General features: G+C 35.0%; 1 protein-coding gene across 1 annotated transcript; it reads right to left on the reverse strand.

Annotated features, from left to right (window-relative positions):
• Window positions 1-285: 285 nt before the first annotated feature.
• On the reverse strand, window positions 286-2,497 carry LOC114281130 (putative purine permease 11). Its single transcript, XM_028223575.2, has 3 exons — window positions 2,279-2,497; window positions 1,987-2,130; window positions 286-1,656 (listed from the first exon to the last, which is right to left on the reverse strand). Exons 2-3 carry the CDS (start codon window positions 2,021-2,023, stop codon window positions 542-544), a joined length of 1,152 nt encoding a protein of 383 aa, XP_028079376.2. The 5' UTR covers window positions 2,024-2,130; window positions 2,279-2,497; the 3' UTR covers window positions 286-541.
• Window positions 2,498-11,975: the final 9,478 nt, after the last annotated feature.

Raw genomic sequence — 11,975 nt, forward strand, 5'->3', positions numbered from 1 at the left:
TTAGGCATTTAGTAATAAATTACTACTTTTTGGACTATTTTTTTTTATTGTCTCGAAAAATAAACATTTTTGAGTCAAATTATTTTGTCTATATAAGTGTATTTATCAGAGATATTTAAAAAAAATTATTGCTAAAAGTCTTTTTTTTTTTTTAATCTTTTAATGACAATTCCTGCAACCACAATAATTAGTTCCTAAAAAATAATTGCAACAAAATTTATATTTTTTGAGAAAAAAAAAAAATTCCGATCACTACCACTTTGATTTGTTATAGTGGATATGATGTAAGCTGTAATGTTAACAAAAACTTTGTATAAGTAGGATCAATCAGCAGAATTGTCTTGAAAAAACCTGACAAAAGGGAACAAAACAACATCACCTCAAACTACTACTTCAAGTTGAGACTTAGGAAACACAATGATCAGCAATGACACTGATAAAACAACATGAAATTAGCTCCTACAGCTGCTCTTTATATTTGCCATGGAAGTGGTCCGATGAATGAATCTATGTCATGTTTTTTGTGGTTGAAAAATGCCCATCAACATAGCTCTATCCGAGCTCCAGAATTGACATCAACACGGGTTATCGTTGCTTTACATTTAGAGTCATCCAAATAATGCTGATAGATGTATGACAAAAAGCCCCAGAGAGCCAACAACAAGGATATCACCTTCACACCATCCATCTTGTCGCCGAAAAACACAACAGCAAGAATCGGAACAGCAGGCAAACCCAAAGTACCAATGACATTGGAGAAGAGAGAAGACACCTCAAAAACCAGCCCAAGCATGCCTATTGAAGCGATTTGCCACGTTACCGCGATCCAAACCAGAGTCATCACATAAGACACCTTTCCCTTTTGATATACCTTCATCTCCCCATTCAAAGTCCTCCACTCTCCACTGGCAAAAAGCCCCACAATGCAAACACAAGTCGCGACAAATGATGGGTAGATTTGCATATTCAAGATTGCGCTAAATGTTTCATTCTTGATTACCCGTTGGAAAGAGAGTTGGATTAGGGAGAGGTACAAAGAGTATGTGACAGATGCACCGAGGGTGCATAGGAAGCCTATTGTGTACTTCAATTTGGAGACATTTGTCGTGTTATCAGAGCCTGCGTGGATTGCAAGAAGCGATGCCGAGATGGTGAGGAGGAATAAGGAGTTGAGAATTAGAGCGGTGAACTTTTGGGAATTCAGAAAAAATGAGAAGACTGCATTGAAGCCCAATTGGGTTGCGCATAGGAGCGAATAGGTGGAGACAGGGAGGTATAGGAGTCCATAAGAGTACATTAAGTTGTCACCGGCCAATAGTAGGCCAAAGCAGAGGTAGAGGAGGGCGAGGGTGGAGATTGGTGGCGGTTTATGGGAGGAAGTGGCGGTGGAATTGGGTGGTGGTGGTGGTGTGAAGAAAAACAAGAAGGGGATTACGACTGGGAAGCCAGCTGATTGAACAAATGTTGCCATCCATTTGCTGTTTCCACCTTTGTCAAAGTATAATCTCCCCAAAAGTACGGCTGCTGATTGGCCGGCAAGGAGGAAGAAGATGTAGAGCGACACTCGAAGCCACCACCGGAAGTGTTTGGATCCAGGAACTATTAATTGAATGGTTGCAGATGAATCTGTATGTGGGTTTGGTTCTCTGTCTCCAACTGGTGAAAATCACAAACATCCAAGCAGAAAACACATATCAAAACTTCATAGATTCAGAAAGTAAAACAATGAATACAGCTCATAAATTGGGCATGTTAGAAAACAGCTTGTGCGAAAACAGTTTTCAAAAATCTGAAAACAACTATTTGGGTTGTTTTCCTGGTTAGTGGGTTGTTTCTAAAAGCAGTTTTCGAAAACATTTTGCCAAACAAGTCGCCTGCATTTTCTTGGAAAATTAAAACAGAAAACAAAATCACTACCAAACAGTTAGAGGTTTCATTTTGCCCAAAAAGACCCTCAAGACTAGGCATAATTTGTTAGTGACTAACCAGTGTTTTGAAGTTCCAGTTCTTGAGCAGACTCCATGAGATAGCTTCTGAAATTAATGAAGTTGCTTAACAAAAAAGTAGCAGCTTTTTCTTGAAGGGCTTACAAGAATCCTCTACGAGGCGTGGCGTAGCGTGGTGTGGTGCCTGAATCAATTCAACAAAAAAGAGTTAAAATCACCTAGTCGGGCAGTCTCCGAACAGGCTCTTAGCTTTCATTTTAGTGCCAAGAAAAAGGCCTTCTAAACCAGGTGCTTAATCAAAAGATGTGAATTTTCTCTTACTGTGCAGGTACCTTGCTCTGCAGCTGATGAGTTCATTAGAAGCTTGGGAGGGTTGTTGACTTGTTTAGGCTGGAATACTGAATCATCAACTCATTTAATCACCCAAAAGAGGATGGTCATGAACTCATTAATTTATTGTTTCGAACATGTTAGATTCTATCATTTTCATGAATTCCATGGTCAAAGTTGGTGAGCCATCGATTTTCTTTTTAGGTGGAAATGGATTACTTAAGAGAGTCCCATTTTGGTCATTAACCTTTTTGATTGGTTCTTTTAGAGTATCTCCAATGGTTTGTCATTGGAGCTGCTAAAGCTATAATATAGCAGCTTTGATGAGAAAGGGTTCTCCAATGGTGAGATATAGAAGCTGTTAAAAATGACAAATGCCAAACTAGTTGCCAAGTTTGACAACAACTTTGGCAAATGGCAAATCTGTCAGCTCACCCCAAACAAACTGATTTTCTTCCTTCCCTTCCTCCTTTTCTCATCCGTTTGTAGAAAAACTCAAACAAAAACAGAACATTCAAGCAATTCACTAAATCTCTCCTTTTTTGAGGAGATGGACAGCAATTCACAACAATTTTTTCAAATAAACAGAAATTCAACCAAAAATTTGTGAATTTTTGTGAATTTGTGAATTTTCTTAAATCAACAATTTTAAATAAATGGTTTTCAAATTCAAAAAATCTTCCTCATTCATCAAAACCTATCGACCTAAAACCCAAAAATTGAATTACCAGAAGAGGCAGTTACGTCAGAGATTGAAGTGGATTGGAATTGATCGGAGACTTGATCAGCTTCCTTTGCATTTGCCTCTGAAACATACCCAAATATAAAAAATAAATAAAGCAAAAATTGAATATGAAATTGCATTAGATAGAAATCGATTAGAGGAATGAGATGAAGACCGTTGAGAAGATCGAGGTAGAGATGAGGGGCGTGATGGATCAACTAGAGCTTGCATTTCTCGAAATCGAGACCGAACTCGCACTACTCTGCTGGAAAACGGTGATTGAAACCAGCTTCGGCTTCATCGATGGAGATTGAGAGAGGTATAGAGAGAGACTGAAACTAGATCAGTGGAGAGAGATCGGCTTGGTTAGGGTTTGATTTGGAAGATTTGAGGAGAGGAGATGAGAAAAGATGAGAGAGAGAGATGAAGATCGGTGAGGGCAATGAAGAGAGAGCAGAGAGATAGAGAGAGAGAGAGCGCTTGGTGTTCTAGATAGATATTGGAATGCACGGATTGTTCTAGATAGATAGATGGATGAGTCGTTGGATTATATAATCCAACGGTGCTATTTTGTGAAAGGAATGAACATGGGTTTGTGCAACGGCTCTTTTTCTTCCTCTTTCAAACAACAGCTATAAATTAACGGACATTTTTTACAAACGGTCATATTTTGTGTTTCTATAAATAAAAATTCTTAATCTCAAATTCATTTCACACCAAACATTTTAAATTTCATTTTTCTTTTCTCTCCTCTTTATTTGAATTTTATTTCATACCAAACTTCACAAATTATTTTCTTCTTTGTTTTTTCACACAATCACTATGGAAGGTTCATCAAAAATGAAGAGAGGAAAATCATTCACCACTCAAGAAGATGTGGCAATTTGTAGAGCTTGGTGTCACATTACTGAAGACCCAATTGTTGGGAATTCACAATCTCATGCTCATTTTTGGGGAAGAATTTTTGAAAATTATTGTTCATTGCAGAATGATCACTTAAGAACACAAGTGTCTATCTCATCTTGATGGGGTGTAATCATGAAATGTTGCAACCAATTTTGTGGGTGTATAGCGCAAGTCGAAAATCTACATTCAAGTGGGGCGCCACAAGTTGATATAGTAAGATTTCATTTCCATTTATTATGTTAGTTTTTTATTTTTAGTTTGTCTTACATAAAAATTAACTAATTAATTAATTTAATATTTTATTGATATAGATGCTTCAAGCAAAACTGTTATACCATCAAGATGAAAACAAACATTTTCTTTTTGAACATTGTTGGCCAATCTTGCAAAACAATATCAGGTGGCAAGATGTAACTCCTACGAACACGGTGAAGTCAAGAATACATACACCGTTTTCCCCTAATTCAGGCCCGATTCTCCTATGGATAATTGTATTTCTCTTGAAGATGACACCAGTCTAAGTGTTGGTAACAATCTAACTGTTGGTGAGGGCAATGTCTCTACAAAAGGTAAAAGGCCTATGGGTAGGAAATCTGCAAAAGAATTATTTCGAAAAATCAAGCCGCTCAAGCTGAAGTTCAAAAAATGAGCACACAATTGGACACATTTAACCAATACCTTGCTGAGAAGGAAAAGAAAAAAGATGAAAGAGAAGAAAAAATGATTCAAGCACTGCAAGAGATGAAAGAACTTGAGATGAAAAAACATGATTTTGAGATCAAAAGATAAGAACATGAGATGAAAAAAGAAGAACATATGATAATACCTACGGACATTTCTCATTTGGACCCTCAGACGAAAGCGTATTACACAATGCGAAAAAATGAAATTTTCGCCAAGTGGTCTTCAAATGTTAGTAGCCCAAATTACTATTTTCCCCTGGCTCTTGATGAATAATTACGGGATAATGTAATGAAATTTTCGCCAAATGGTCCTCATATTTTTATTTTGTAATGAAATTTCATATTTGTTTTTATTTTTGAGTATTTTCTACAAGAGAATGTAATATTATTTTTGCAATGTATAATGTAGCAAAAAAGTTTAGTATAATTTAATTTTTTCAATAAAGTATAATGAGAAAATAAATATATTTTTTCAAATGAAGGCAATAAAAAGATAAAATATATTTATTTATTTCTTTTTCCAAATTTTCAAAAATTTTATTTTTTATATTTGTCTAGTCGGGAATAATATAAATATATAATTTTTTTAACAAATAGGTAAAAAAATGTCACAAAAGACAAAAAAAAATAAATAAAAATAAAATCACAAAAAACCTATATCCAAACAACACCTACAAACTTAGAGGGAAAGTTGGTTGAGATTTGTCAAAAATAGCAAATGACCATTGGAACACCATTGCTATAATTTTGCAAAATAACACTATTCATTGCCAAATTATAGCAATAGCAATAGCAAAAGCAAAATAGCAACAACCATTGGAGATGCTTTTAGTAGGGTTACAGTTTACTATTTTTAAAAGGGAGATTTGATGATAGATCCCTCACTATTTAATTTGTCTTTCAAAAGGATAAGAATTATATAGATACTTTCAATAACTCCTAATATTTTAAAACTTGTTTATTTTACTATACTACCCTCATATCTATCAGATTTCCTATTAAGTCATCTTCACAGTGTATTTCAGAGTAAAATTTTACTTTGATTCAGAGTAAAATTTTGCTCCCTCACAGTGTATTTCAGAGTAAAATTTTACTCTGATTCAAAGTAAACTTTTCTTTGATTTAGAATAAAATTTTACTCTGAAATTACAATTTTACTCTGAATTTCCTATCAGAGTAAACTTTACTACAATTCAAAGTAAAATTTTATATCGTTAACCAAATCAACGTGTTTTTAACTAGAGTAAAATTTTACTGTTACAAAAAATAAAATACATACTAAATTGACGAACCAGAGTCAAATTTTATTCTTAGATCTATTAACAAATTTATAAATAAAAAAAAAATTTAATTGAAAACGACAATCAATCTCTCTTTCTCCCTCTCCAATCAACTCCAGAGTACTTGGAACCAAACTCATTAAGTGCATTCTGAGTTAGGAATGGTCTCTGATCTCTGATACATATCAAATCTTGGGTTGAACAAAAATCATTCAATTTTGTAATAGTTTCACAGTACCAAGCCCTTCTTTTGCCATGGTAATCAATTCAGAATTTTCCCTAAATATATATATATATATATATATATATATATATATATAATATGGAGTGGGGACACCCATTAAGAAACAGAGCATATCCCAAGGATTTGAGTATTGCTAACCACAAAAGAATTCTCTTTACTGGCAAAGATTCCAATCATGTAAGGCCATGTTTGTTTGGGTAGACATGAGCTTGGGATTGAACTAATAGTCTAATAAAATTATTAATCCGATGTTTGGTTAAACAATTGAAGTAGGAATTAATTATTTTAAACTTGACAATTAGTTAAGATAGGATACATAATCCAACGGATTTGTAGTCCTAGGACTATTAGTCATGGGAATGCTAATCCAGTCCGCCCAAACAAACATGGCCTAAATGCCTAATAAGATAGGCACTATTTTGATGTTATGGTTTACATGAGGCCTAAAAAATCTTTAGATCAGCACTAACAGTTTCTACCCCCCAAAAAATAATAAATAAATAAATAAAAGAACACGAATCTTGAAACATTGGATGATATCAATTGTAATTTTCTAAAATGATTCTGTAAGAAACCCTAGTTATTCATAATGACGCCATTAACACCGTCGTGACAGCGAACAATAGCAAGATTTATACAAACTTCGGTGAGAGAGAGAAAGAGTACTATCATATCAGCTTTGAGCTCGATTGATCAATTGCCTTTGTCGTCGATGACGAAGAGGCCAGAATTGAAGTATATGATATCATATTATATATCTATATATATACACACACATCACTAGCTAAACCTCAATTGCGTGCTCATTCAATCGTCTCTCTCCTTTTACTTTGCCCTAGCTTGCATTTTAGTTGATGAAGATCTCAGAGACAACAGCAGTAACGTCGGCGATGAAGACGTTGTGATTGCCTTCATTGTAACCTTTGACGCCATTGATTCCTCTCTCTCTCGAACTCTCTTTTGCAAGTTGTAGTTGTAAAAAGTTCTAATTCTAGGGCCTTATACTTAGAGATACCATGACGATCATGGTGGGAGGAGCTTTAACTATGGTGATTCGGCAGAGAAGATCAACGATTCGGTTGGTTGAGTGTATAATAGTATAATAAAATATTTAAATAACAAATTTTGTCTTTCATACAAAATTTTATAATTATAAAGAGATTTTGTAAGTATAACTTTTTTCTTAATCTTTTTAACAATAAAAGAAAGGTAAAAATGATTTATAGCCAAATTTTCCCTTTAAAATATCATTTAAGAAAGTGGGTAGCGTTAGTGGATGTATAAAATAGTTTTCTGAATATGGATTGTTTTTTTGGACTCTACTTTTTAATAAAGATTAATGATAATGATATGTATATCATTCAGTCATATTATAATCATTGTATCATCAGACCTCAAATATAAAATGAATCGTTTCACAATTTGGAAAACACCTATAATATGACTAGGTGGTATCTTAGCATTATAGTTTGGCAAACGATGCCACTTAAAAAAACTCTTTTTTTTTTTTTTTTTGGTGGTATTCTAGTCGATAGTAGAGTCAGAAATTTTATGTAATGGGCACCTATTAATTGTTGAATATAGTTATAAAATTCTGAATAAAATTAGAATTTTTTTTTAAGTTTGGTCTATTTTTTAGGTGGGTCCCGTATATCGGTTTTCACGGGTCAAAGTGGTAACGCGTTCTGTGCCGCGTTGTGATTCACGTGGTATATTTGGTTACTCAAAACCATTACCGAGTAAATGGAAAATCGAAGCCAAAGTGTGCTCCATGAAAATGGAGTTTTGGTGAAAATTCCTTAAGGTTGTAAAATGGCTTGTCCCACATTGATTTGGTAGGAGGTTTTGAATGAGTTTAATTATAAAGTTTGGGTTTGGTACTTGGAGTGTGCCCTAAGGGGTACCCAAGTGTTTTAGAGGGAGAGGTTATGGGCAAAATGCGCTAGACCCATTGGACCTAAAAATCACCACATGCGTACGCCATCGTCCGTTCGAGCTGGCTTGGGCCCAATACTAATCTTTTTGGGCAAAAAATATTTGAATTTAATTTTATTTTATTAAAATAAAATCCAGAATTCAAATTAAACCGGAATAAACTGGTTTGGTTTTACTGTACATCCAAATAGGGCCTTTCCCGAAATAAACTAATGTACATCCAAATAGGGCCCTTTTCCGTTTTTGTATCTGTTTAAATATGAACCCAATAGATTCAAATCTGTTTGAATTCAAAACCAACAAGTTTCATACCTGTTCAATTCAAAACCAATAGCCACTTTTACATCTATAAATAGACTAGCCTCCCATTTGGATTTCACTCCAATTTTCGTACTCCATCATCTGCTATAAATCTCTGCATTTTGCTGCATTTATTTTCTGAAAGAAAGAGTGTAAACACTTAGTGTGTTCGTAAGACAAACAATTTGTAGTGCTGCTATTGTTTGTAGTAGATCATTTCATCCTGGGAGATAGACGTCCAATTTCTGAAAGCAACCGTGGAGAGGACGAATCTGTCTTAAGGACACAGTGTCAAACACTGGACTTGATCAGATTATAATTCGAAGAAATTAAATCAAGTAAGTTATTTAATTTATTTCCAGTCTTTTATTATTTATTTAAATCAGATTTTAATTTTGTTTTTGTAACAAAATAAAATATGTTTTTATTTATTTATTTTTATTTTTATTTCGAGTTTGATTTTTGTAATCAAACAAATTTTCTCATTTCCTTTAATTCTTTATATTCTAGCTGTTGTTTAATACACAACAGAATTTAATTAATTTAAATACAGTGAAAATTGTCCAACATTAATTACAATTTCAAAATTCCTAATCTCCAATTTTAACACAAATCAAAATCCTTAAATTTAACACAAATAACAATAAATCAAAATTCCTAATTTTAGTACAAATCACAACAAATCAAAATCTCTAATTTTTATATAAATCACCGCTAATCAAATCCCTAATTTTAGTATAAATTAAATCCGTAATTTTAGTACAAATCACCACAAATTAAATCCCTAATTTTAGTACAAATCACAACAAATCAAAACCCCAAATTTCATATAACTTACTACAAATTAAGATTCCTAATTTTATTGTTAATTTTAAATCCCTAACAAATCAAAAACCCTAATTTTAATGTAAACCACCACAAATCAAGATTCTTAGTTTTAGCATATTAAAATCTCTAATTTTAACATAAATAATCACAAATAAATCTTTTTCTAAATTTAACAAATCAAAACATATCATTTTAACCACGAATAACATAAATCAATACATTTATTTTTCATTTAAGAGCAAAAGATTAGAGAGTGAGATTACTAGTAAATAATGGAGAGAAAAGACTGAGAGTTGTAGTGTGGTCCCCTGTGTGCTGTGGTCCTGATTTGCCGTGAGTCGAAGCAGCAGTTAGTCAAAGAATCGAAAGGAAGACTACAGCAGTAACAGAAAGCAAAGTGTGTATTTGGTAACATTTACGTTTTCAGTTTATATTTATAAAAATTTTATAAATTAATTTTTATTTATTTTTAAAAAAACATAAACTACAAACGCGTTTGGTAAATGACAAAATGTTTAAAAAATTTAAAAAATATAAAAAAAAGTGAGAAATGGCAAGTGGCAGCGGAAGACGGTGGTGGAAAGTGGTGACGGTGGATGGTGGGTGGTGGCGGGTGGTGGGTGGTGGCGAGTGGTGGGTGGTGGTGGCAGGTGGGTAGGGGGATGACGGGTGGTGGCGGGTGGTGGTGGTGGTGATGGGTGGGTGGGTGACGGTGGCGAGTGGTAGCGAGTGAGTGGTGGTGGCGGGTGGTGGTGGCAGATGGGTGACGGTGGTGGTGGGTGGTGGGTGGTAGATGGTGGTGGCAAGTGGGTGGCGGGTGGGAAGTGGGTGATGGTAGAGGTGGTGGGGGTGATGGTGGTGGTGGCGGTGGCGGGTGAATGACAGGTGGCTGATGGTGGTAGATGACTGGTAGTGGATGGTGGTGGCAGGTGGGTGGTGAGTGGTGGTGGCAAGTAGGTGGTGGGTGGCGGACGGTGGATGGTAGTGGCGGGTGGCGGGTGGTGGCAGGTGGGTGATGGGTGGTGGTGGTGACGGTGGTGGTGACGACGAGGAGTGGGTGGCTGGTGGGTGGTGGCGGGTAGCAACTGGTGGGTGGTTGGTGGGTGGTGGTGGCAGGTGGGTGGTGGTGGCGGAAGACGGTGGTGGAAAATGGTGACGGGTGATGGCTAATGTTGGGTGGTAAAAAAAAAAAAACTCAAAACTCAAAACGAAAACACATTTTTTGTGTTTTCATTTTTTGGGCAAATTTATAAACTGAGACCACTAATTTATAAATTAAACATTTTATCAAACAAGTTTTTATTTGAATTTTTAAAAATTTTATAAATATAAATAGAAAATTAAAACGCAGTGTTACCAAACGACACCAAAGTGTTGTGATATGAATAAAGAAATGGGAGACATGATGTATGTACATACATCTTAGAGTTAGAGATGGAGTAGGGCAAGGCCCACCGCACGTGTTTGGTAAACATTTTTATTTTTACAATTTTTGTTTTGAATAATGTTTGGTGGCCCGAAAAATTCTGCCCCGAATGGCTGAAACGATGTCGTTTCAGCCATTCAATTTTTTTTTTTTTTCTTCTTCCTCAGTCTGATACGCAGTGAGGGAGGAGAGAAAGAGAAAGAGAAAAATTGGAAGAGGGAGAGGCCGTCGCCGTCGTCGTCGCCGATAGCCGATCGCCGCGCCTCCGCCTTCGCTGCCTCGCTGCTCTACTCTGATCTTCGCCGTCGCTGCTCTGATCGTTGCCTCCGCCCCTCGTCGGCTCTGCCCCGCTTGTCGCCTCCGCCGATCGTGTCGCCTCCGCCGTCTCCTCCTCCATTTTTTAGGCCCCCTCCATTCCTTCCTCCCCCTCCCCCTCCTTCCCTTCTTCGTCTTCCTCCTTTCTCCTGCTGAAAAGAAAAAAAAAAAAAAAAAAAATTAGAGAAATTTTTTTTGAGCCATTCGAGCCGCTGCCCATTCGGACCCTGTAGCACTACTGTTTTGTTTTCTAGATAGGGTCACATCTGTTTTGTGTTTAAAAAAAGAAAAGAAGAAATATGAAAGACAAGAGGCACGTGATCCTCCTGTCCCTTCTTTAAGTCCACCTCTGATCCTAGTACTAATGTGGGTTTTAACAGGAACTTATTGGGGCTTGGTAAATATTATATAAATATATATAGTTTTATTTATTTATTATTATTTTAAAAAGTCATTCAATTATTCTGTGTCAAAATTTTTATATATGGTAAGATCATATTTTTAATGGATCCCATATCAATTGAGAGGATTGTGTATAATTTTATGATTATGTTTTGTGCATTTTTTATGTTTCAAAGAAATTTGCTTAAGTCCACCTTGGTCAAGAAAAAAAGAAAAGTCAATCAAAATGTGAGAAACATCATATGATATTCGAGAGAGAGAATTTTCAATTATAATTAGATTTTATTAAAAGTTACTGATATTTGTTGAAATAAATAAGTATAAATTGAAAATTCTTTGGTGGCGTGGTAGTGCGAAATAACGAAACACTGCAATTCACATCTAATGGAAGAAGTGAAATTTTTTAAATAGATAAGGAGAGTTAATCGTATTTATTATTTTTAAATAGATAAGGAGAGTTAATCATATCTATTTATCATAATTTTTTTTGACCATACGTAATAGATTCATACTTGTTGAATAAGAATGACAACTATGTAAAATTATATCCAAGTAATGATAAACAAAATATAATTATAAAAAAAAAAAAACTTTTTGAAAGGATCACTAATCTTTAACCAATAAAGTAAAAAGGATCACTAATCTTTAACCAATAA

The sequence above is a fragment of the Camellia sinensis genome, chromosome 13 (assembly GCF_055761805.1).
Source record: "Camellia sinensis isolate YWXY chromosome 13, ASM5576180v1, whole genome shotgun sequence".
Classification (NCBI taxonomy): domain Eukaryota; kingdom Viridiplantae; phylum Streptophyta; class Magnoliopsida; order Ericales; family Theaceae; genus Camellia; species Camellia sinensis.

Coding starts and splice junctions, on each gene's coding strand:
- LOC114281130 (XM_028223575.2), bottom strand. CDS start 2,023: ATGGAGTCTGCTCAAGAACTGGAACTTCAAAACACTG. Junction 1,657..1,986: donor ACTGGAACTTCAAAACACTG/GTTAGTCACTAA, acceptor GATTTTCACCAG/TTGGAGACAGAGAACCAAAC.